General features: G+C 45.0%; 1 protein-coding gene across 4 annotated transcripts in view; it reads left to right on the forward strand.

Moving 5' to 3' along the window:
- The window catches only part of ZBTB16 (zinc finger and BTB domain containing 16), a 190948-nt gene that overhangs the window by 2835 nt on the left and 162228 nt on the right, over positions 1 to 25885 (forward strand). For all 4 annotated transcript variants that reach the window (XM_083714002.1, XM_083714003.1, XM_083714004.1 and 1 more), the window contains exon 2: positions 1959 to 3248. In XM_083714002.1, the coding sequence (XP_083570128.1) occupies positions 2011 to 3248 (1238 nt within the window). In that variant the 5' untranslated portion in view covers positions 1959 to 2010. The remainder of the gene's footprint in view (positions 1 to 1958; positions 3249 to 25885) is intronic.

A 25885-nucleotide genomic window follows, 5' to 3' on the forward strand; every position in this document is an offset into this window, starting at 1 on the left:
AATTGGGTTGCTTTGTGGGGGGGGGGGGTGTTGAAGAGAAGTGCAAAGAAGACGTCTTTTTAAAAAAGCGTTTCCCCCCTTACTCATATTAAATATAGATAGATAGATAGGGTGTTTTCTTTCCCCTCCTCCTGCTTTAGTTGCAAAATACGAGGGGATTTCGCCTTGCTTTCTTTCCCCTGCTGGGTTAAATCGCGGCTTCTGGACCTCATGAATATCTCCTTGCCAGTAAACGCGCCCTGCTCGCTTCTCCCTTGAGACTTGCGCCACAAAGAGGCCTCTCCCGCAAAGTCATAAAAATACGCGCACCCCCACACAAAAAATAAACAAATAAGATTACTCCCCAATCTTCACCCTGGATCAATTGTGAACCGAAAGCTCTGCTTAGAAGCTCAGATGAGGAGCGATCCATTCTAGCGCTGGTGCGGATGGGAAAAAGTACTAGGGTTCGGGTATCGAGCCTGGTCGGTGGGAAGCGAGTGAGACCTGACCGGGACCTGGGGACCGAGTCCCGAGTTTCCCCCAGCTCCTGTTTCCTGGGGTTGAATTATTCTAGGGTGACACCCCCTTTTCTTAGTTCTGCACTCTGTTTGTCGTACGGAGGCTCTGAGGATATTGGAACCGGGTGAGAGTTAGGAGCCCATTGCTTCGTGGTTCGGGGCATTAAAAGCTAAAGAGCTACCTGTGGGTGTTTGTGGGTGGGGAGAAGTCAGCACCTCACTCTCCCAGAGACTTATGGTGGGAGTCAAGGGAGGCAGCCCTAGAAACCGGGACCCTCAGAGCCTTCCAACAGGGGAAAGTGTTGCGTGTTGTTATATCAAGTGCAGCTACTGCTGCATTGATTCTAGAAAGTTGTGGCAAAGGGGTGTCCTTGCCTATAAGCGTGCAGGGGGCGGGCGGGGGCAAAACCCTTTTTAGTCATTGCAACCACTATCTCTACCCACCTCCAAGTAGTTGGGGTTAACCTTTTAATGCCAAATCTGCTTTTGCAGTGTGTGCTTGTTGTGTGTGTACGCTAAGAAGCTGATGTGTTTGTGTATATGTGAGAGCCCGGGCAGGAGAAAGGGATGTTAGGCAGTTTGTATATTCGCTCTAATAATGTAGTCTAAAGAAGATGCTATTCAGAATGGTCTATTTGTCTGTTGGCTGGCTGGGTATCATCTTGGTCTCCTTTGGAGGAGAGTGGGCTTGGGTTTGGGGAAGTGGGGGGGGGAGAGTCTTATATGGATAGTAAAATTTAGGCTCCCCAGCGCTGGCTTGAGTAACCTCCGTATGCGCTCTCACTCCTCTCGGCCCCATGGAACTCCCCCCACTCCTCCCAGGAACAAAGGAGAGAAAAGCTGCTGGCCAGGATTCCAGCCATTCCCCCTGGCTGCACTTTTGTCCTGGAAAAGGCTCTGTGGGGTTGTGGAAGAGGTGATTCTGCCCAGGGCCACAGCTGAAGGCAAGGAGGAGAAAGGAAGGGAGGATGTCCTCCCCCACCCTCTATCTTTTCAAGTTGTGGGCTGGGGAATTCTTTGGGGAAAGCTACTGGGGTAGAAATCATGGGTTAGTTTGCTCTCCAGTTATTGTGCCTCCCCTCACAGCCCTTCTACCGATTTAGCTGTGTGCCCAGGGTTAACTTTGCTTCCCACCCACCCCAAGCCTTCAGTTGTCTCTGTCCAAAAGTGGCTTGTTGGATGGAGGGGAAAGCAAAGCAGAGCAAATAGGAGTGTTTCCCCACCCACAATCCCACCCTTTCCTTCCTCTCTCCAATTCACCCATAGGATACAGAGAGACAGGCCCCCTTTCACCTTTGGTGTCTAGTTGTCTTCTTATTTTGCAGGGGATGAGTTCTCTGCTTGACTTCTTGGGGTTCTCAGTTCGATCTCATCACACTGTGTGCTACATTCCCACCGCCTTTCCTCAATTTCTCTCTCTCTTCTCTCCCTTCCTCCATTTCCCTTCCTTTATGACAGCTCCGGATCCTGCAGTGGAAAGACTCCCTGATGCCTAGACCCCGGGAGTGTTATGGATTTGACTAAGATGGGTATGATACAGCTCCAGAACCCCAGCCACGCCACCGGCCTCCTGCAGAAAGCCAACCAGATGCGCTTGGCTGGGACCTTGTGCGATGTGGTGATCTTGGTGGACAGCCAAGAGTTCCACGCCCACCGGACAGTGCTGGCTTGCACCAGCAAAATGTTCGAGATCCTCTTCCACCGCAACAGTCAGCATTACACCTTGGACTTCCTCTCACCAAAGACATTCCAGCAGATCCTGGAGTACGCCTACACGGCGACCTTGCAGGCTAAAGTCGAAGACCTGGACGACCTTCTTTACGCTGCTGAGATCCTGGAGATTGAGTACCTGGAGGAGCAGTGCTTGAAGATCCTGGAGACCATTCAAGCATCAGAAGACAACGACGCCGAGGTCAACATGGCTGACGGCAGCACCGAAGAGGAAGAAGACCGCAAGTCAAAGTACATTAAAAACATACTCATCTCCAAGCATTCCAGTGAAGAGAGTGGCTACTCCAGCCTGGCCAGCCAGAGCCTGATGGTGGAGCAAAGCCCCTCGGTCTCCACCTCCTTCGGACTCTCGGCCATGAGCCCCACCAAGGCCGCCGTCGACAGCCTCATGTCCATCGGCCAGTCCTTGCTGCAAGGGGCACTGCAGCACAGCGGCCCTGAAGACTTGCACTCTGCTGGCGGCCGCCACCCAAACCTGTCCGAGGTGAAGACGGAAGCGATGCAGGTGGAGGAGGCCTCCAGCCACGAGAGCCCGCGGGCGGCCGACTTGAGCGCTTCCGTGGGGGACAAGGGCGATGACAAGAGCAAGCAAGGGCCTGGCACCCCCACGCGCAGTAGCGTCATCACAAGTGCCCGTGAACTTCACTACCCCCGTGACGAGAATGCTGACCAGTCCTCGGAGGCGGTTCAAGGCCCGCCGGCTGGGCCAGATCTCATGGTTTCCCACGGCGACAAGACGATGGGCATCTACCCCGTGCTACCCAATCACAAAGGTGACTCCATGCTGAGCATCCCGTCCTCCATGGCACCCGCTCTGCACGTTCAGCCGGCTCTCGCGGTGTCTATGGACTTCAGCGCCTACGGGGGGCTCCTCCCACAAGGCTTCATCCAGAGAGAGCTGTTCAGCAAGCTCGGGGAACTGGCTGTGGGTATAAAAACTGAGAACCGAGCCATTGGCGAACATTGCAGCGTCTGTGGGGCAGAGCTTCCGGACAACGAGACAGTAGAGCAACACAGGTACGTCCTTTTGGTTTCCCTCTTAGGCTCAGCAGTCAAACCTTGCCTCCGGAGTCTGTTTTCGCAGTCTACTTTATGCGACCTTGTTCCTCACTTCTTTGACTGCAGCCAGTAGAACTGAGTTTCCTTTCGATAGGCTTGCTAATCTATTTTCTTTGTTAAAGTTAGAAGCATGATGTAGGGTTTCACATTAACCTCATGCTACCCAGAGTAGAGTAAATGGGGAGGTGGGGGGAAGAGATTTGAGATGATGGCCAAGTGGGCACCAGGAGAAGAGAGAGGGATGGGAGGCCTGTAGGAAATCCAGCGTCCTCCTCACTAGATTACCGTATTTTTTGCACCATAACACTCACTTTTTTCCTCCTAGAAAGTAAGGGGAAATGTCTGTGTGTGTTATGGAGGGAATGCCTACGGGTGGCATGCCTACAGATTTTCCTCCTCTAAAAACTACGTGTGTGTTATGGTCGGGTGCGTGTTATAGAGCGAAAAATACGGTATATAGTCAGAGTTGCACTAGTAGTTTTGAGATATAACAGAAAGAGGAGCTGTTTCTATCCAGGCTGGTTGGCACTTTCTGACATTTTGTCCATTTTAGAAACATTTTAATAGCTAAAGTGGTGGAGGGGCTGATGCTTTGAGTGTAGGGCTAGGTGACAACTGCTTTTTAATATTGTGATATATTACCAGCTAAACATCACAATATACTGATATATCACAATCTCTGAAATAAGGATGGAACTGTGTAGAGGTGAACACTGTAGGGCTGGGCGATATCTGGTTTTCAGCATCATATCACCAGCTAAACATCGCAATATACTGACGTATCACAGTGACTGAAATAAAGTCGGAGCTATGTAGAGGCATTGGCTGGCTTCACAGTTTTCCCACATTGTGATTTTTGCACAACACACACACGCACATATCATGATTTGCGATATATTGCCAGGTCAACATTTATGAAACTGATATCATGATATGGACTTCAAACTGGTTTCAGACAATATATCACCCAGCTCTATTTGAGGGTAGGTTGTGATGTATATGTCAGGGTTCCTGGGGAAATAAATGAACTCCCGCCCATTTACTTGGAAGGACATGACTCCTTCTGGTTGAAACCCTGTGCCCACTTACCTGGGAGTAAGTACCATCAAACTCAAAGGGACATACGCCAGCTTAGACATGCGCTCTCAGTTACTACCCGCTATGGCTCCGTTCCAGTCTACATAGTTAGCTATGCCAACATCAGTTTTCTTGTTGCTTCCATCTCATCCCCTTTTTATGAATTAAAGTTTGGAGCAGCTATTGATTTGGTTCCTGTTATTCCCCCTCTCCCCCTCCTCCCAAAATGTCCCTCCCCCCACTATCTCTTTGCAAGCTTTATTTCTGACTTCACAGTGCACTAGCGATGTTTGAACGATAATTCTTTGGGGCATTGAGCCATTTTGTAATTGATATGTGACTTTAAAAAAATAATGTTTGGTTATTGTAAGCTGCTTTGAAAATCACTTCTGGGAAAGCCAAGTATACATTTTTAAAAATAAATCAAAACAAACAGAAATTTACACTCTGTTCACTACAACCTCAGGGTTGGTTTCTGGATTAAATTTCTCTTTTTGGAAGGGAAAAAGACACTTCCTCTGAAAACGGGGAGTTTAAAATGGATGCTATCAGTTTTGTCTGTAAACTTTCACAGCTTATTTTAACAGATTAATTCACAAAAGCAATGTAACCTATTAAGAAGATCAGTGATTTATTTATTAAAAGGGGGTGTTAATACATGGAAACCAATTATGATCTTTGCCAAGTAACTCATACATTTGCTTTGGGGTTGTTCTAAAAACTATGTTCCTCAAGCTGAGAGACTAACCTAATTTTAAAAATAAACAAAATGCCATTATCAGTGTGTGAACCAAGTTTGACAGTAGGGCAGTTCTTTTTAAAATGTTGGGTTAAAAATATTCCCCATTTCAGTTTTGCAATGACTTAATCCAACTGCACCAGTTTTCCTGAATACATGTTTCTGGTTCTTGAACATAACTGATCTTTTGTGTTCCTTGAGAGTCTGGTTAAACCTTTGGGGAACGAATCTTAGAAAACCTCTGTTATTTGGGGAGAAAGCCTCTTCCCTTTCATGGTTGATGGCTGCTTTGGGAATCGGCTCCTTGTGGCATTTTCCCCCTAGGCTCTGGGTAGAAGCCTGCCAGGCAAATTTGTCTCTGGGTCTCGCAGTACTGCTTTTCCTTCCTGGTTTTTGCCTTTAGTGGCAGAAAGCTGAAACTAGTGCCTGAGAATGCTTTGGTTTAGTCCCTGTGCAAACATTTGGCTTCGCTTCAGCGTATAGAGTTCGGCATATTTCTTGTGTATCTAATACTCTGCAAACAAACATATTACAAGGCAGTCCGCTAATAGGATTCAGAGCAAGAATCATGGAGATGCTCTGAAGTGTTTTAATGAACTAACAAGTTTAATTACTGTAGTCCAAATGTACACACGAGGCTCTGACAGGATGTGCTTTTTCTCTGTCCGTTTGGGCAACTCCGGGTGCGCAAGTTCTGTTTCGGGGTCTTTAAAAAAATTGCCAGCCGTGGCCAATGTAGGTGTAGTGTACGGCTAATGTGAGATCGCTTCTTGCCAGTGAATAGGCAATTCATCTTTCCACATTTGAAGATCAGTTTAAGAAGTCTACCACTCAGCACCCCGCACAGAATTGATGATGCCCATCTGAGCACAAAGGGGCCTGAGCACCCTGCATGTCCTATCTGAGATGATCCCAGATGGCCTGAGATGATGTAACAATTTTTGTGTCATTAGGATTCTGGTTGGACCGGCCAACTCCCTTAAAATAAATAAATACAGATGCATTATTGCAGCAGTTGGTCAGTTCCTTTTCTTGGCCCCAAACCAGAATCCCGTGTTGAATGCTCCAGTAACGGCTGGTTGTCAGTGTTAGACCAATTCTCATAAAGAGCAAATAAGGAGGCGAAGCAGATTCTGGGCTTTGTAGGTGAGGTTCTCACAGAAGGGAATGCTCTTCCAAAACATTAACATTCTCTGCATGCGGAAATCTAGCATGTTGAGGAAAAGGGTTCTGTCCTCGTTTCCCCCCATAGCTGCTAGTGCAGGGAGCATTCAACCCTCTCTGCCCCCTTTCCATTGGAGGCCATAGAATCTTTTTTTTAAAGTAATATTTATTAAGAGTTTAGGGATTACAGAAAGAAGAAAAAGAAACAAAGTTAAACAAAACAAAACAATACATTAAAACAAACAAAAAACACTACCTATCTCAACAAAACAGAAACATAAACAAAAACAATTAAAAACACATCCAATATTTCCATATCTTGTCTTTCATTTACTTGTTTCATCGACCTCCTCACACCTCCCTTTTTTGTATTCTAGTTCAGTTAGCTATTTCAGCAAATCGTTTCCATCTTTCTCAATTTTTGCCCTATAGTTTATCTTGACATAATCTAACTTTACTTTTCCTCCTTTAGCCGATTAACAATCTGTTTTTACTTAATCCTTTATAACATTTCTGCTAAAGCCATATAACTTCATTCCAACATCCATCTAACATTCATTAATTTTACAATGTTTCTGTAAATAATCTTTAAATTTCTTCCAATCTTCCTCCACCGACTCTTCTCCCTGATCTCAGATTCTGCCAGTCATTTCCGCCAATTCCATGTAGTCCATCAACTTCATCTGCCATTCTTCCTGGGTGGGTAGATCTTGTGTCTTGGAGGCCATAGAATCAGACTTGCCTATTCATCTGCTTTTAGGGAGAAGGAGTTCTTACCTGACAGCATTGGATGGCAGTTCCAGCAGTTCCCTTGCTGGAGGATCCCTAGGTAAAGAGTGTTGGGAACAGTGAGCCCCACAACTGCTTCTATTAGGCTGCAAACGTATTCTCTCCTTCCTGGGACTATATGCCTCTTTGGACTCAATGCAGATGGAGCCATACCATTAACCCTTGATGTGCCAGGGACTGCACAGAATTTAGGAGTGACCCTCATCTCTGCAATCTACGAGGAACACAAATGCACAAGACCTTTGAGTGTGTGTGTTTCTTTTATATTTCTCTAGCTTGCTTCAAAGACAGGGGTTTGCATTCACCCTTTTATAAGGAAACATCCAAAGAAAACCAGTCCTTTTGTCGAGCGTGTTTGTGAGGTGAGGAGACAGAGAAATGAGGTCAATATACCACATGGTTAATAATAATAATAATAATAATAATAATAATAATAATAATAATAATAATAATTTTTATTATTTATACCCTGCCCATCTGGCTGGTTTTCCCCAGCCACTCTGGGTGGCTCATTTGAATGCATTCTGGGGCAGGGGTAGCCAACTCCATGCCCCCCTGCAAAGGTTTGTAGTCCAGAACATCTGGAGGACACCAAGCCCTGAGGTGTATTTGGGCCAGTCATTGCATCTCAACCTCTCCTTTCCCACCTGTAAAATGGAAACACCCAGTGGCTTATCTCTCAGTGTAGTTTTGGTTAAGCAGAGACGAATGGTAGGGGCACTGGAGAAATGCCAGGCACTTTGTTGGTGGAAATAATGAATGACCTTCTTCTACTTTTGGAGTTGAGGTGGGACATGCAACCTGTCTCGGTATGTTAAGCACAATCTTTTTCTCTCTTTGTTGTTAAAGAGCATCTCTCTTTTTATCTGAGTGCTGGGGACAAGCTTTTATCTATGTTTGCTACAGTGCCAGGGTTTGGCAACTTGGCAAAGGTTGCAGCTAGGGAATTTCTAATTCTGAAGCAGCCGGGAGTTGCCAGACCTGATCGATAATATATATATTATTCTAATCTCAGTGTTAAATTAGTATTTACTTAATTTTACCAATGTTGCCATTTTTTAAAACTGAAAACTATGAATAAGAAGGCATAGAATGTGTCAGTCTAAATAAGCCATTTTTTTTTGTTTTAAAAAAGCTTTCTGTTCTGTGCTCTTTTAGATGTAATTGAAGCAACAACTGTAGCTGTCTAGATTATTTATTTATGATGCTCTTAACATAGTCTTGTTGGTTTTCTCAGAAAAAAAAGATACATGTTGGTTAGGATTGAATGGCAAATATCTAGATGAAGCTTTCTAGTAAATGGGGTGTTTTTTAAACTGATGGGCACGATCCTGCAGAAATTAATAATGGCTGCATTTGACTGAAAGCCATGAAATGGTCACGAATTCTACTTTCCACAAATCCAGTCAGATTTTTGTGCTGCTAATTTTTGAAGAATTTTGTGCAGTGTGATTAAGCCAAAGCCAGGACACAAGGGAATGCTTTTAAATCTACTTTGAACCTCTGATGGCTTGGCTGATAAATCCCTACGTATATGTAATCACTGGTTTTTTAGTTTTTAGTTTTGCAACCCAGACGGTGTATACAACTGATTAAGTATCCGTAGTCTTTTGTGTCCTAAACTTCCTCAGGAATAGATTGATCCTGAAGGAATTCCTCCCAAGAGTGTTAGCAGTTCATTGCATTTCTAACATTCATTTTAACCTACATTGCTATGGTAAATGTTAGAAATGTTTTAGTACGGCATCTGGGTAGCTTTGCATGATTTATAAATGATGAATAATAATAACTCTCAGTGTTTTCAGAGACCAGTGGGAAAAGGTGGAAAATTCACTGATAAATCACAAGTGTCTAATGAGCTTTGGCTATGACCAAATTTTATCGTCATTTGTCAGAAAACATTGACATTTATCAAAGAATATTAGTAAGTGTCCCCAAACCAGTCTGATGACACACTCTTTTCAGCTACTCACTTGCAGATCTGAAGAATGGCCAAGATCATGAATGACTCTGTTTCATCCTCATTTCCATCTTTTACTGGCAAATGTTGTTGTTTAAAAATTCTCTAAAGAAGGCCAGCTGAGAAACTGGTCCAGAAATATATATAGAATTAATTGAAAATTCTGGAAGATTTAATTGGACTTAATACGCCAAAGGCTCATAGTAACTTTGGCATTTTGCGCTAACTTCATCGAATGACTGAATCATGGGTAAATTATCAACACGTATTTGTTGAAACACGTATGATGCATTTTCTAAGGATTTATGAGAAGATGTGGGTGTGAGCAACATTTTACTGGTGAAAGAAGTTTCATAAGTGACTGGCAAAAGTTTTTCTTTTCTTTTTAAGTTTACAGTGTAAGATCTTCACAGATCCCAATGCTTATTTTTGGGTCGACTTTTTTGCCCTGTGATATTTATTTATTTATTCTTCTCAAAGGAGCCCTAATATGCCTCGTTTATCAAGAGCTTCAAATTTTGACCTCCCCCAAAGTCTTACAAAACTCTTTGCACTAGTATAACTTTATCAGGTCGGCTAAGCTGCCTTTTCAATAAGAAAGCCAACGTCGCTCAATCTCTTGCTCTTTCTTAAACTGTGCTTATGATTTTGACCAATTGACCACATCGTGAGTTTACAATTGTATTTTTTTTTAATGTTCATTTTAATAAGAGGTTTTCTTCAAGGTTCAGTAAAGTTCAGGCTTAATCTAATGTTGGTATTGATTGTAGCTTTTAATTGCGGGCTGAGTGGGGGGTGGGAGGCTGTATAGTTCAAACACACTTAAACACAGCAATATTAATGAGGGTGTTACTCACATTCCAAGAACCAAAGGGCATGATCCTGCCAGAGTTAAGCACTCTTTAAATCCCATTGATTTAGTGGGAGAGAATTAAGCATGTGCACAGCTCCCCCGCGGAATAAACATTTTAACAAAGTACTCAACTTTGGCTGGGTCAACATGACCAAGGCTTATGGCTGTTTCAATGGCCAACTTGCCTCTGCATGTCTTTTTTCCCGCCACATTGTTACATAAATGCAGTTTTCAGTGAACCATCTGCATTTTGGAGCCCTGTTCCGTGTCCTTGAAGAATCTTTCCTTTCCTCAATGTCTTTTGCTTTTGGTGTTGGCTATTAGGCAGCAGGGAGAAAGTTGATTCCAATTTGCAGTTAGGAGCAAACCTACCTAGTTTCTTGAAAAAAACACCCCCAAATCAAAACAAAGCCATCCTTTGAAATTTGCAACATCTCTGAATTTTGCAGTACAGTTATCTATCCAACTAATGTGTAAAGACAGGGATATATTAAAGTGAAGTGTGCCTCAAAATGCATATGCCATTGAAAATGCATTATATTGTGAAAAGTAAATTTGAAAAAAATACGTATAAATCAGGCAAAACCACATATAATAGGATAATTCTTTTTACTAAAATGCTGTTGCATTTTCACAAGGACTTTTTTTAAAAAAATGGGCAAGCTGATGTGGAAATGTGGAGACCTGAATTTAAGATCAGATAACTGAGAGAAACTGAAACTGACAGATTGGTTCATACCTAGGGGTGATGGAGCAACCTTTCTCCCCATATTTTAATGTTGTGTTAATGACGCATTGGCTAATGTACTCCCGAATCCCTTGCAACCTGAATTTTTGGAATCTCTTCTGCTGTCCACTCGCCCCCTCCCAGGGAAAAGAAAAACCCTCTTGACAATGATTACTTCCAGAGTTTGTAGGCTAGGTTAGCAGTCTCGTGTTTCTCGCTGATGGACCTTATTAGTGGCACCTGGCATTGTAACCCGCTAATGGAAACCAGCACTCTCCCACTATGGGTTGGCTGACAAGTAGCTCTGTCAGGCAGCGCTTGCCATGCGAGGAAGTTCTTATTAGCTTTATGGCCAAGAGAACTCACCCCCCATTCAGGAAATGAAGGCTGCCGTTAAGGTCCACGGCTCTGACCCCGATCGTGTAACCTGCGAGCGCCGAGGAGACCCCTCCTCAGGAAGTTTGGCGGCCAGTTCAGCCCTCTCTGGTTCTTGTCACTGGGGAAAGAGGGAGAGCATTGTGGAGGGTAGGAGCCTTGAACTTTTTGATTTATCCTGTGGGGGACTTAACTGTTTCCATGCGTGGAATGTGCGCTGGAGGTGGGAAGACCCCTAGAGAAATATGTGCTCAGGCCACTTCATTGGACAGTGCTCTTTGCCCTTTGGGGCAGATCCTGCTCAAAAAGAAGGGTGGATTTTAAACCTTAATTTAACAAGCGATTCATCCCGATTTATTTTTTTTAATATCTCCCTTATAATATCACTCTTCCCATCTCTTTTTGCATTTCTTAAGATTCAGTCTCTAAGCATTATGATTTCCTGCATGCCCCTGTCCTTATAAAAGGAAACCCCCATGAGGTGCCATCTAGCAAGATTTGTCCTGAACTCCATCAAACAATAGGTTGTTCATTTAAAGGGTTCTCCAAATGGGAGATCTTGAACTTCCTAAAATCAAATCAGGTTAGGCAACTGCAAGCATTGCCAGGGGGGAATTCCATAATGACTGCCACCCCAAAGGTAACACTACCCAAAGACCATTGTACTCACCCCAAACTGTCACCTTTTGTTGTCATCCGCTGCTGATTGATGCTTCTTTCAGCCAAGGGATTCAGGAACAGGGACTTGCAGGTGATAGAGCACCTCCACGATTTTGGGAGTGTCAGCAAAAAAAGGGGGGGGAAAGGGGGGGTTTGTCCTTTTGCTCAACCTAAAAGTGATGATCATCTGAATGTATAATAGAGGTGACCTTCATTGTTAAGAGAATGGTGAGGGTTGAGTATTCATCCCTTTACCCTGATCTGCTTCCTCCAGCCCCACCATCTTCTTCATGTGTGTCCAACTTCTGAAATCCGCAAAGTTGTGGCTTGTCACAGCCTGAACTAAAGACTGAAGGGCTTTTTTGTTTTTTGTTCTGCAAATGATTGCAGCTCTGTTATCTGAATTTCTTACATCTGTTAAATCAAATGAAGGCATTGATAAAAAAGTAGTTTATTTATTTATTATTATATATTAAAAAATGTCTCCTTCTTTTGCCATGTTAACATCATTCTGAAGTGCCCCATATTCTGATGAAACTATCTTGAGATCGAGGGTGCAAATCACGTGAGCCCAGATTGAAACAAGTCCAATGTGTGGTTAGTTGAACACCTTGTGGGTTGGTTGTATGAACTGGCCACCAGGAACGTAAATCATAGCTTCATAGCCAGTGACTAGCATCATACACATTTCATTCATTCATGCTCTTGATGTGGCAGATCAACGCAACTGGTTCACCATGTTCTTTGTTCTATTCTGCAGATTGAAATGAGCTATCATTGAATGGATTGAAATATGCACAGTGGTGCAATCTTGTTATCAGCTATCTGGTTTCGGTGTTTGTTTCCACCCTCTCTTTGCAAGGCTGGCTCAACCTTACTGGATGTTGACGACTCCCCCCTCTTCTTTTTACTGGGAAACAAATCTGTTTCGGAGTGAAAGGCAACACTAATTTGTTTGCGAGGTCTGGAGAGGATGAGTGAGGAACATGGAAATATTAGCACAGAGGTTTTTCCCCTAGTTGCCCAGAGTTCCCACAGAGAAGCTTGCAAGTGTCAGAATGACGCCAAACTTCTAAGAAGTCTGAGTAACCACCTTTCTCTTTGCATGAGCGGAGCAGATTCATTTTCTTATCCCAGGGCTGTGAGCAGTAGCTGCCTTTTGCTTCCCTTGCAACTAGCAAGATGAGCGACATTCTCCTTTTCATTCATAATTAGCAACCATTGCACCCAGCCCTCGCTGGTTTCAAGGAATGACTTCAAAAAATGAGTAATTACTGAATATTTCCCATCAGTCAAACATGGGGGCTGCTGCATCGCCTATCACCCGAGTGGAAAAAAACCAACAAAAAAACCTTCTGTTTGTAGTTAATTTTAGTGGCAGGCGGATCATGTTAACTGGCTGTAATTGCTTCCAGATATGGCCAAGGTTTTTGTGTGTTGGGATGAAGGGTCTGGTAAGTGCTTACTTCCTGTGTAAATTAGCTTGTTCCATTCATACTGGCCAGACCTGGATTGTGTCATTGTTGCTGCAATTTTTCTCTCTCCTGTCCTGGTGTTAGGCAGCTAAATGCTTTATATAGCCTTAATTCTTCACGGAGCTTCCCTTGACTTGTAGTAGCGTCTGCATACTCTCATTATCAATATAGGGACTCCGTGAAGCTGCCTCACAACATAGCAGACCAATGTTCCACCTAGTTTAGAATCATAGAATCTACAGTGGGAAAAGACCCCAAGCGTCATCGTCCAACCCCCTACATTACTGTCTACGTGGATGCAGGGGTGTAACATGGGTTGCTGGTGCCCGGGTCAGGGCAAGTGTTGCCCACCCCCACCCCCAGCACACAGCAGTCTTTTGTGGGCTTAAAAAGGGGATAACCCCACAGATTTGGCTTTCAGCACCTGGTAGGTAGAACAAGATATAAATGGCGATTAATAACAGCAGCCTGCACAAGTAAATTCCACTCATATTTAAGTAGCACCATAATATTACATTTGATACCCAACAAATCTGTTGTGTCAAACAGTGTTATTTGTAGCATGATCTGTATGCATGCTGCTTATAGGGTCGCTCAGGTGATGGGCCCCTGCCCCAAGGAACACACTTTTAAAACTGCAGTCATGATTCAGCCCCAAAGTTAAGCACCTTTAAGCCTTATTGACTTCAGTGGGAGAGGCCCAACTCTCTCCCACTGAAGCTGGTTGGAGTATGGATAGTGTCCTATTCTCTGATACTTAGCACATTCTACCTTATGTGCATAATATAAAAGTGAGCTGTCTGGTGTGTAGCCAACAGCGCTGGCTGTGGGGAGAGGGGTGGGTGGGGCAGTAGAGGAGAGATGTAGCTATTCCTGGACCATGTTGCTACAAAAGGTTTGCTGTTCTTATCCGATTATATATCAGTTTTACTGATAACCCTGCAGTCTGCTTAGCTATGTATGAGAAGCTGATTACCCGCTTTAGACGCCGGGTTTTTACAGACATATGAAGGCGAACTGTCAAGTGGGAAATGATTTCAGATTAAGAGAGAGATCTGAGGAGTGGTGGGATGGATGGAAATTGGTTCTCACCTTTCAAGCAGGGAGAAATAAAGAACTGCATTTTTATCTGCAAATGAGGTGGCGTGCACACTTATACACATACATAACAGCTCAGTTTGGCTGTAATGGAAAACGGTGCCCTATGGACTGCAACTCCCACTACCCCTGACCATTGGCCATGCTGACTGCTTGTGGGAGTTGGAAGTTGGAGTCCAACAGCATATGGAGAGCCACAGGTTCCTCTCCCAAGTCTTGGTGTCACCTGCATGAGTGCAGGGTTCAAACACCTCCTTCCTCCCCTCTTCTGGTGCAGCTGGTAAACCCTGGTTTGTTTAAACTAGAGGTGCTGAACCTGAGTCCCTCCAGATGTTGTTGAGATCGCTGTAGTTTCAGCTCCAGACAACATGGACAATGGTCAGAGATGATGGGCATTGTACTCTAGCAACATTCTATAGACCAAGGGCCACCCACCCCTGGTTTAAACTATTGTGTGTGTGTTTTTTTTTTTAAAAAAAAAACCAGCCAGGATCATAAACTGTGACATAGTCCTAGATTGTTTAAACAAATCATACTTCAAGATCCCCTTAGTTTGGATGTAATGGGGAACCTCTAGTTAGTTTAGAAGTATTAGCAAAAGCTTCTTGTTTTCTTTTCATATCTGCAGCAGAGGAGCAGAGTAATGTGGGAAGAGCATGATCCTGACATTTTTCTCAGCTCCAGTGCATAGCAGGAACGAGTCTCATTCTGGTCAATGCTGTGCCAATTTAACATTTGCTTGTCTTTGGTCCGTTCCATTATGTCCCATTTCTACATTGATCTGCATATATTACATAAATTGGCATTTAAGTGTATAAAACCACATTTTGAAATGCCTTCTTGTGAGAAGGGCATCAGAACGTTTGGGAAGTGCAAAGTCTGATGGATAACTTGGGTTCTGGTCTACATTTTAGTTCTGGGTTGGTGGGTCAGGTCACTTCTTAAAGGAATTTGAATAGATCCCATTCCCCAAGCCCCCTAGCACATTACACTCAACCATAGTTTAATGTTACATGCAAAAAAGGCTCTATACATACACACATATGGGTATGTCTGCATTGTATGAAAAAGGTAATTCATTTTGGATACAGAAAATGAAGATGGACTTAACTCATCTAGACTATTTTACTGCATTTATCTTCCTGCAAGTGTAATGTATAGAAGTATATATGAGCCTATATAAGAGATCACGGTAAGTGTATATATATATTTATATATATGAGATCAAGTATATATGACACCTTTATTTATCTTCATGGCTCCTGCATGTCATGTTTTTGGAATTTGATCCTAATAAATTAACATTGTTGGAGGGCGTTTGGAGTTTGTATGTGTGTGTTCAGACTTTGAGTTGAATAACTTGGAAAATGACCCACCCCACCTCTGCTGCACAATCAATTTCTGCTATCTGTCTTGCAAAACTCAAATGGTAAAGCTGTTTAAATTGGGAGCTGTGCTGTCCAGTGTTTGCAGAACTTGGTCAGCTATTTAAAGAACTCTGGTATCTCCTTGAGGAGTTTATTGTACCGGGAAGCAAACAAAAAGTAATACAAAGTCCGTTCTTTTGTTGTTTGCAGTTTTCATCATGCAAAAAAACCTCTGGCCCCTCGTGTGTGTGTGTGTGTTTGACAGAAAGACAATGAGAGAGGGGGGAGAGAGAATAAATGACTGCATTCAGATGTTCTGATGCAAACCATGGTTGATGGTGATGTCAGTGAGCCTGCCCCTCTTCACAATTTATCTGCTTTTTAACACACCATCTGAACTCAACAAACTATGGTCAATCTTAACTATTTTGTGTTTGAAACAAGCCACTGTCAAACCGTAGTTTACAAAGCTGGCTTGTTTCAACAAGATTGGTTTAGGGTTTGAAGTAATGCAAAAATGTTCTTAATTGAATTCAGAAGCAAAAGCTTGTTTTATTTATTTAAATGTTTATAAACTACACATCTGATCTCCTCATACACAGTGGGGAAGCACACAAGCCCAGGGGAAGATAGGTTCATTCATCTCTCAAAAAGGCATCGTTTTTACTGGAGTTCAGCTGCAGCAACGTCATCTTAACAACTTGCTTGTTTACATAGACCTGTGAATGAATTTTCTATCTTCAAACTGCAGAGATGTTCATTCTAACGCACCAGGTACTACTTTTAGGGCAGTGGATGTTGCTCTCTTCCTTAACATACTGTTCCTTGTGCAAGGAAGCAGGCGTTAACTGGATCCATTCACCTTCCAAGGCAGGCTGGAGCAATAGAAAATCAGAAGATTCTCCCCTTTCTCTTAAAGCACCAACATCAGTAGGAGCTCAAGCAATAGGACTTTGACGGTTGCAACAAAGGACATACCACTCAGAGGTGAGGCCGAAAGAGATAATTTTCTGGGACATCTTTGGTTCCTCTGTTGCCAAAGTTAACGCACAAAGTTTGCATACCTGCCAAAATGATTTTATGGTGCATCATCACCATCCCCACTTGTGAGATGGCGCTGACCTTTATTCTTAGCCAAGGTTGCCGTCTAGTGTCGGTACGAGTGGCCATGGTTCTGCGTACTTTCCCAACCTCCTCCTTTTGTGTAGTTATTCACAGGGGATCAGAGGAGAGCGCTAAGGAGGACGCGTGATTCACCTTTCTGGTAACCACTGATGACATAAATACGAAGTGCTTGATATGTGTGTGTTAAAAAAAGAAACAAGAGCAGCAACCCCAAACCTGACTTTTTCTTCTTTTTAAGGAGAGTTTCTGCTAATTGGGGATTGTGAAAGTTGAAACTTGCGTAGAGGGGGCTTTTAAGAGGAGAGAACTGATTAAACTCTTGGGCAGTTCAAAAAATGTTTCAATTCCTCCTCCCCCCCCCCCCCTTTCCCTTTTCTTGGAAGTGTGTGCGAATGACAAAAATGGAGAGTTGGCTGACATTTCGTTCGTTTAAAATTTGGTTTCTGGTTGTGCCAGCTGAGGCCACCTGCCGAAGACCATGTGTCTGAACTGGAATGTCTCTCCTGGTTGCAAAGTTGTTGGTGCTCACCCATACTCTTAGGCGACTGGATCTATTTATTATTATTTTTAAGTGAAAGGACTTGGCCTCCCGTCTAGTAGGCTTTGTATATTCAATTGACATAAATTCTTAGAGGTTGTAGCTCAGCTGCGGCCATTGTGGTTCCGTACAGCGGAGCTGAAGGAGCGGAAGGTGCCAGGCCTCTCTCGTGATCAAAGATTGCGCTCTGCTCAGCCACGCTGGCCTCATCCCACAAGCAAAGAGTTCACACCATTGCAGCTCCCTCCTCACGCCAGAGGAAGGAGGCAGAAATCTGAACTGGCGATCCTATCTTGATTCATCTCCCCCTCACCCCACTCTGTTCCTTTCATGAATTGCTCTGGTTCAGATCGGCTGTTGAGGGAGTTGCAAGCATGCTTGTTTCATCGGCTGCCTGAGGTGCCTTATCTGCTGCTGCTGGATGCAGGGTTTCTGTGGTTGTAGCACACTTTCTGCAAGATGCACAAACTACCGTTGTGTCTGAGAGATAAGGCAGAGAGGTGTGTCCTGCAATGCTGGCTCCTTGCCAGCAGTTTGCTGATCTCTTGGGTTTTCTCTCAGAGCTGCTAACCTCAAGGCAAGAGCCCGTTCCTTCTCCTGCCTGCCCCCCGCCCCGGCACTCGCGCTGCTGCGGTCTTGGCCAACTCTTGTTTACCACGGTCTCCTTATGCTCTCTCTGTCTTTGCTCTTGTGGTTCAACGTAGCAGGCAAAATGACAATACCTGTCAAACGCCTTGGGCGCATTTAATTTACCACTTTAGAAATCCTGGCAGAGTCGAACGCACGGAGAAGTGGGAGGGTGAAAAACAATACCTTTTGTTCTCGAGAGAAGTAAGAAGAGGCCAATTGCCCATCTAGTCTAGCATCCTGTTCTCACAGTGGCCATTTTGGGGAGCCCATAAGCAGGACTTGAGTGCAACAGAGCTTTTTTCACCTGTGTTTTCCAGCAACAGGTATTCAGAGGCATGCTACCTCTGGTAGTGGAGGTAAATTGTAGTCATCTTAAGCTGGAGTGGTGGATCTACGGCCCTCCAGCTCCCAGCACCCCCAGCTGCCAGCATGGCCAATAGGCAGGGACTATGGGAGTTGGAGGGACGCAGGTAGCGCTGTGGGTTAAACCACAGAGCCTACGACTTGCCGATCAGAAGGTTGGCAGTTTGAATCCCCGCAATGGGGTGAGCTCCTGTTGCTCGGTCCCTGCTCCTGCCAACCTAGCAGTTCGAAAGCACGTCAAAGTGCAAGTAGATAAATAGGTACCGCTCCGGCGGGAAGGTAAACGGTGTTTCCGTGCGCTGCTGTGGTTCTCCAGAAGCGACTTAGTCATGCTGGCCACATGACCCGGAAGCTGTACACCGGCTCCCTCGGCCAATAAAGTGAGATGAGCACCACAACCCATAGTCGGTCACGACTGGACCTAATGGTCAGGGGCCCCTTTACCTTTTATGGGAGTTGGAGTCCAGCAACATCTGGAGGAGTCCAGCAACACCTGTTCCTGAAGCAGCCCTTGTAGGGCTTATAAGTTCTGTCCTTATAGAGAGAAAGAGCACTGCACATGCATGGCACTTAAGATAGTGCAGGTCCCTGCCCCAATGAGCATGCAATCTGAAATTTTATATGGGAAGCAACAGAGAAAGGGAAATGGAGGCAACAGTGAGCAGGAGAAGAATATATGATTGTTGCTTTGTTCAGCCTTCACCTACCTGTGCCCTCCAGATGTTTTGGACTGAAATTGCCATCAACTCCCATCGGAGAAGGCTGGCTTCATGACCACTGGGTACAGGGAGGGATGGGGATGAGGGATTGTGCTGAATCAAGCTTCATGGAAAAGGTGGGCCTTGAGGAATGATGGGCAGGAAGGAAGACCAATGGCATTGTGTAAGCATTCAAGGAGCCAGTGTCAAGCATCAGGATTCACATTCCATGCTGCTCTAACTTGGATTGGTTCTCCCCATCCTGCTTATAACTGGCACCTTCAAAGAGGAGGTTGAACACTTTGAGCCAGTCAGAGAAGTTGGTTGGCCTGTGGGGGGTTGATTTGCATAGGGTGAAATCTCCCAGGAAGTTCTCCTGAGCCCAAACACTGTGGCATCTTTGAGGGGACCCGTGAGTCAGATTGGTCCCTCTCCCAAGTTGCTACCCTTCTCACCGGCCACAACCCACCATTGCCTCAAAGACTCATGGGAGAGTGGCTGCCCTCTTTCAAAGCCGTCAGCAAAGCTGAATGTGGCAGCACCCACTCAGCGACGCTGCCCACCACTCTGTGCTCCCAGCTTGCGATGGCTCCTGTTTGCATTGGAGGAAGTGGACAAGGCCTTTTGAAAGCGGAGATTATGTCTGCCTTGGCAGGTGAGTGTGGAGAGGTGAGCTCCTTGAGCCTCGCTTTCCCCCTCCAAGCTTGGATTTCCATAGTAATGGTGCTGATGAATTGGCAGCTTTCCCCTGCACCTCTCCTTCTCGCTCGAGGGAGAGTTTGGAAAGGGGCTGCTCTGATTTAAAGGATTCTGAGCCCGTTGCCGGTATTGATTTTTAGCTTATCTGGCCCTTTAGCTAGAGGCTGCTCCTCTCTCAAAGTGTCTAACCAGATGTAACTTAAAGCAACAGAGAAATGTATATCATCCTTTTCCTCGCATTAATTAGGGTCTGCAAATGCATTATTTAGAGGGGTAAAAGCCACAGCAGCCTCCCCTGGAGATAATTTAGAGACGGGCTGGTACGTGCTGCTCAGGTCGCAGGTATTGCATGGCTGGGCTGGGCGCACATGCTGCGGGACAGGCGGGAGGGGTGCAGGGCATGCAGAGCGCTGAGTGGCAGTCCAGAGAAAGGCATGCAACACAGAGAGATGTAGCTCAGTGGCAGAGCAGCTGCTTTGCGTGCAGAAGGTCCCAGGTTCAAGCCCCAGCATCTCCAGGTAGGGCTGAGGAAAGATGCCTGTCTGAAACCCTGAGGATCTGCTGCCGGTCAGTGTAGACAGTATTGAGCTAGATGGACCATTGGCCTTACACACTGTAAGGAAGCATCCTGGCTCAGTGTAAGGCTACTGGGGCTTGTGTGGACTTCAGATAATCCTATTTCATTCCTCATCAATGTGAGGTGCTGAGTTGTATTCTGAGCCTGCTGTCCCATTACTCCACAAGTGTTCATCATGCCCAAAGCTGCTTCAGACATGCATGTTCATCCCCTTCCAGTGACGACTCACATGTCTGAACAGGTCGACATGGGTCAAGCCTGGAAGAGTGCAAACTTGCCTATCCCCCAGAAAGGCTAACGTTTTGTTCACATGTTCAGCTAAAAGCCATTGATTGTTGTTTAATCGAGTGTTATCTGACTCCAGAGGTTACAGGGCACTCTGTGCATGCTCACAGATGCACTCTTTTGCTTTTTCATGACTGAGAAATGACATTGAAAATAAGTACGGCATTGAAAATAAGCTTTGCTGCCAGGCTACGGCTGCTTATAAATTTCTTAAAACTCTTCACCCCTGCAAAAGTATACAGTGGTACCTTAGCTCTCAAACTGAATCTGTTCTGGGAGCCTGTTCGACTCCCAAAAACATTCATAAACCAAGGCACAGCTTCCAATTGGCTGCAGGAGCTTCCTGCACTCAAGCAGAAGCCGCATTGGACATTTGGCTTCTGAAAAATGTTCACAAACTGGAACACTTACTTCCGGGTTTGCGGCATTCGGGAGCCGATTTGTTGGTAGCCAAGCCGTTCGAGTTCCATGGTTCCACTATATTTTGTGTGGCCTGTGCATCACCACCATTGAGACAGTTGTTTTCCTGTGTCTTTTGTGGGAGTGGGAGAGCTTCAGTGACATTTTTGTGGGGATGGGACTATTTTGTACTTATCTTCATAATTAGCAGCACTAGATGTACTCCTCCCTTTAGCTTTTTATAAAATTGCCATTCTCTGTCTCACTCCCTAAAATGTCATTGAAAGGATGTTACATCACAATACCCACCCATGGCCATGTCAGGAGCTGTGCCAGCTGTGGAGGATTCTGGCAGTGCCCCCAAAACAGCACAATTTTATTACTTTTTGGTTTAAATGTTATTATTGAAAGATGTTCATAGATAGCAAGGGTACATATAATGTCTCTATTTTAAGTTCATAAAGGTAAAGGTAAAGGTACCCCTGCCCGTACGGGCCAGTCTTGACAGACTCTGGGGTTGGTGCGCCCACCTCACTCAAGAGGCCGGGGGCCAGCGCTGTCCGGAGACACTTCCGGGTCACGTGGCCAGCGTGACAAAGCTGCATCTGGCGAGCCAGCGCAGCACACGGAAACGCCGTTTACCTTCCTGCCAGTAAGCGGTCCCTATTTATCTACTTGCACCCGGGGGTGCTTTCGAACTGCTAGGTTGGCAGGCGCTGGGACCGAGCAGTGGGAGCGCACCCCGCCGCGGGGATTCGAACCGCCGACCTTTCGATCGGCAAGCCCTAGGCTAAGTTCATAGAGTAGGCCTATTGGAAGGGCACCTGAACCTATGGCCTTCCCATAATATTATGGTGAGCACCCAACCCAACCTCCCCTTTGAGAACTTAGCCAATACTTTTCTGCCTCTCCCTATTGTCTTTTTGGATGCATGTGTGTGATTTCCTGGGCACACAGCAAAGAGACCCTTAGAACTTGAGTTATTTGATCATTTGCAAATTCCTATGCAAAAGGCCTCAGACCTGAATGTAGCTTTCAAATTGATTTTGCACTTCTTGAACTGTTGCAACACGGTTAAATGTATCAGACTACAGATTTAAATACATATTGTGCCAGAAAATGTGCATTGGAGAATGTATTTTGAGATTTTTTTAAAAAATAAAAAAAATCAGGTTATCATGCAAATAGAATAGAATTATGGGCCTAAAGATACACAGAAATAGCAAAGCCCAAAAGTAGACAAATTTATCCTTCCTTAGATTCAAGAGAGGAACCACCTAAGTTTCATGTTGAGTAATTGTAGGATTCTGCCACTCCTTGGGTGCAGGATTTTGAAAAAATAAACAGCAGAATTGGATTTTGGGGCTCAGGCGTTCTGTTGTCTTGAATGCCTAGAGCTCATCCTTAGAACATGCAAAGTGCTAAAGAGGAAAACAGTGCCTCTGAGCATGAAGAAAGTGCATTTCTCCCTTGGTGTTGCTTTTCAGATAAGACACGGTTTCTATTCCACCTTGTTTTTATGTGAAAATCTGGCCAACCTGCACAGCCCACCCCCATCACATCTCAATGGTAGAAAAATATTTCACAGTGGCTTGTGAAACACCCAAAAGCAGGCTCCATGCTGGTAAGGAAAACCACAAAGCAAAATCCAGTGACAAGCTCCATGCATGACGAAGCTTTCGGACTGAACGCAAACTTCGACGTGATATTAGTGACACTACATTGTAACCTCAAACGTTTCATTTGGGAAGTTGTCAATTTGGTGAATGTGTAAATTTCAGTTTCCCTCTGTGTCTCATCTTTCCACATATAAGTTCAGCTCTGTACATTTCCACACTCATTTGCCGCCCTTTTGGTTGAATTTCTCTCAATATTTCTTCGGATGCAATTCTGCCCCATATATACCTTGGGGGGGGGCGGGGTTGAGTTCTTTTCTTATATATGGAGTGCATTTTCCCGTGCACACATTTTTGCAGACATTAATAGACTGGGGAACTGCGTTGAAAAATTTGGGGTGGTTGAGTTTTGGTTTTGAGTCATTTTGCAAAATGTGAATTTGGTGGGGTTTGTCTAGAAATGTAAACTGAATTGCATTTCTCCCTCATCGCCCCTCTGCCAGATGCTTCTCTTCCACACTGAAAACCTGATTCCCTCCTCATCCTAGTTGGGATGGCTCCCCCCCCCCCCCGCTCTCTGAGGTGTCTCTGAAGGGGGCCTTTGTCCGGAGGCTCCTCTGTTACAGTAGGCTGGACGCAGAGGGGTCAAGGCAGGAGACAATGGCCAGGTCAGGAAGGCCCCATTTATTTACAGTAGCCCCTTTCATTGGCCCATAGAAATGGGACTCCCAAGTGGCCATCTTGAAAGGCTACTGTCTCTGTTCAGTCAGGCCTACCCAGGCCGGAGAGGGCAGAGCACAAAGGTTGGGGGGGGAGGGTGATGGGGAGGGGGGTGTAGAAATGACACAGATTGCTGGAGACTAAAGGGGCCTTTATTGTCAGTCACAGCCAGGCTCGATGGAGAAGAAGGAATGATGGTGTGAGACTTTTGCTTGTGTGTGTGTGCGCGCGCACAAATGTTTTAGGTTTGTTTAAACCTTGCCTACCAGCCTCCCTGTGTTTAATTTATGTTCCTGAGATTGTTGTAGAGGTTAGGAGGCAAACTCACCCCTGCCTTTTAAATGAGCCGAGTCAGAGTTTCACACCATCACTTGGCAGGCGAAAGGTTGTATTTGGCCCCAGCTTGCCCATTCTGAAACCAGTTATTGGTGGGGTCCAAAAAATGTTCTCCCCCCCCCCATCCCTACACTCACACACACTCTGTCACACAGATTTTTCTCCTTATTCTCCAAGGCCCACTTTCTCTCTTTCCTAACATGATCGCCGCACGTTTCATGATAACCAGAATCAATGCACGTGGCTCGTTGCTGTGTCGAGCAATTAATTTCAGTGGAAGGGCCTGTAAAGGGTACCTGGTCATTAAGAGTTTGTGGCATGGCTGAGCAAGTGGGTTCTCAAGAAAGGAAGCCAACTCAAAACCAATGGTTTGCAGAGAGCAGCCTGGCACTCCCTGGATATTTCGGACTACAACTCCCATTAGCCCCAGGATCATGTGGCTGGATGGACTAGGAAGCTTTACCCCAAAACATCTGGAGGGCACAGGGCTGGCTGGGGGAAAATGAGGCACCAGTGCAGCTTAGTTTCTTTACATTATAGAAGCAAAGAGGAGGGAGGTGCTGTCTCTTGCTAGTTTTTACTGCTAAGTATCATCAAGATTAGGGACGCGGGTGGCGCTGTGGGTTAAACCACAGAGCCTAAGACTTGCCGATCAGAAGGTCGGCGGTTCGAATCCCCGCGACAGGGTGAGCTCCCGTTGCTCGGTCCCTGCTCCTGCCAACCTAGCAGTTCAAAAGCACACAAGTGCAAGTAGATAAATAGGTACCGCTCCGGTGAGAAGGTAAACGGCGTTTCTGTGTGCTGCTCTGGTTCGCCAGAAGCGGCTTATTCATACTGGCCACATGACCTGGAAGCTGTCCGCGGACAAAGGCTGGCTCCCTCGGCCTATAGAGCGAGATAAGCGCACAACCCCAAAGTTGGTCACAACTGGACCTAATGGTCAGGGGTCCCTTTACCTTTAAGTATCCTCAGTCTTAGAAGTAAGGTTGGGTAAACCTGCCAATTTCAGTTTCTCTCAATTTCTCATTTTCCCAATCTTATTCACCACATTTCATTATATAAAGATAATCCTTACCCAAAATTCTCCACAATTTTAGCACACATTTCTCATATACACATGTTCTTCCCCACACACTGGATCAGTCTAACAGCCCATCTAGTCCAGCATTCTGTTCTCACAGTGGCCAACCAGATGTCTGTGGGCAACCCTCAAACGGGATCTGAGTACAAGAGCATTCTCCCTCCTACCTTGTCCTCCATGAATTTGTCTGATTCACTTTGGAAGTCATCTAGATGGGTGGCCTCTTGCAAGAGCAAGTTCCATTTAATAATAATAATAATAATAATTATTTATTATTTATACCCCGCCCATCTGGCTGAGTTTCCCCAGCCACTCTGGGTGGCTCCCAATCAAGTATTAAAAACAATACAGTGTTAAATATTAAAAACTTCCCTGAACAGGGCTGCCTTCAGATGTCTTTTAAAAATAGGATAGCTACTTATTTCCTTCACATTTGAAGGGAGGGTGTTCCACAGGGTGGGCGCCACTACTGAGAAGGCCCTCTGTCTAGTACTGTGTGGAGAAATATGTTCTTTCCTCTGTCCTGGATCTTCCAACGTTCAGTTTCCTTGGAAGCCCATGAGTTCTACCATGTACACCTTTCCTTAAATAAATTCCCTTTTCTCTGTACGGCCATCATAGCTGAGGCTGATGGGAGTTGGAGTTCAAGATTACCTGGAGGGCAAACCCTCACCGTGATCAGCTCCCACCCGGAAACCTATGTCCCCACAGTGGAAGGACGTGTGGATCCAGCAGTGAAAATTTCCTCTACAGTAAGCCTCTTTCCTTATAGAAACAGGTGCAGTTATTAATTTACTGTGGGTAATGTCCAACTAAGTCATACTCAAAACAGACCTGCTGAAATCAATGGATTTAAATTTATAAATTTGGTGGGTCTGTTCTGAATATGACAAATGACGGGTTTTGCCCTATATATTTTTCAGAAAAAGTTCAGAAAAAGTGCAAATTTCAAAGGATAGGTACATTCAGCATCATACATTGGTTCAAGGTTATGTGAACTAGGTAGCTTTTGCATTAAAATGGGAACCAAGCGAATTCCTCGCACCCTTCAAATCCCTGGTAGTCAACGAGTTTAGTTTCTTCCACTTTTAACTTTGATTTGCTTTAATGGAAAATGCCCCTTGTTAAGAGCCACATTTGCCGTATCGGGTCCACCCAATCTAGCATCCTGTTTCTTGTGGTTGTCAGTCCTATTCCTCTGGGAAGTTTGGAAGCAGAACATGAAAGTTTCCTGCCTGTGAACG

Source organism: Podarcis gaigeae (assembly GCF_964106915.1).
Source record: "Podarcis gaigeae genome assembly, chromosome: 15".
NCBI lineage: Eukaryota > Metazoa > Chordata > Lepidosauria > Squamata > Lacertidae > Podarcis > Podarcis gaigeae.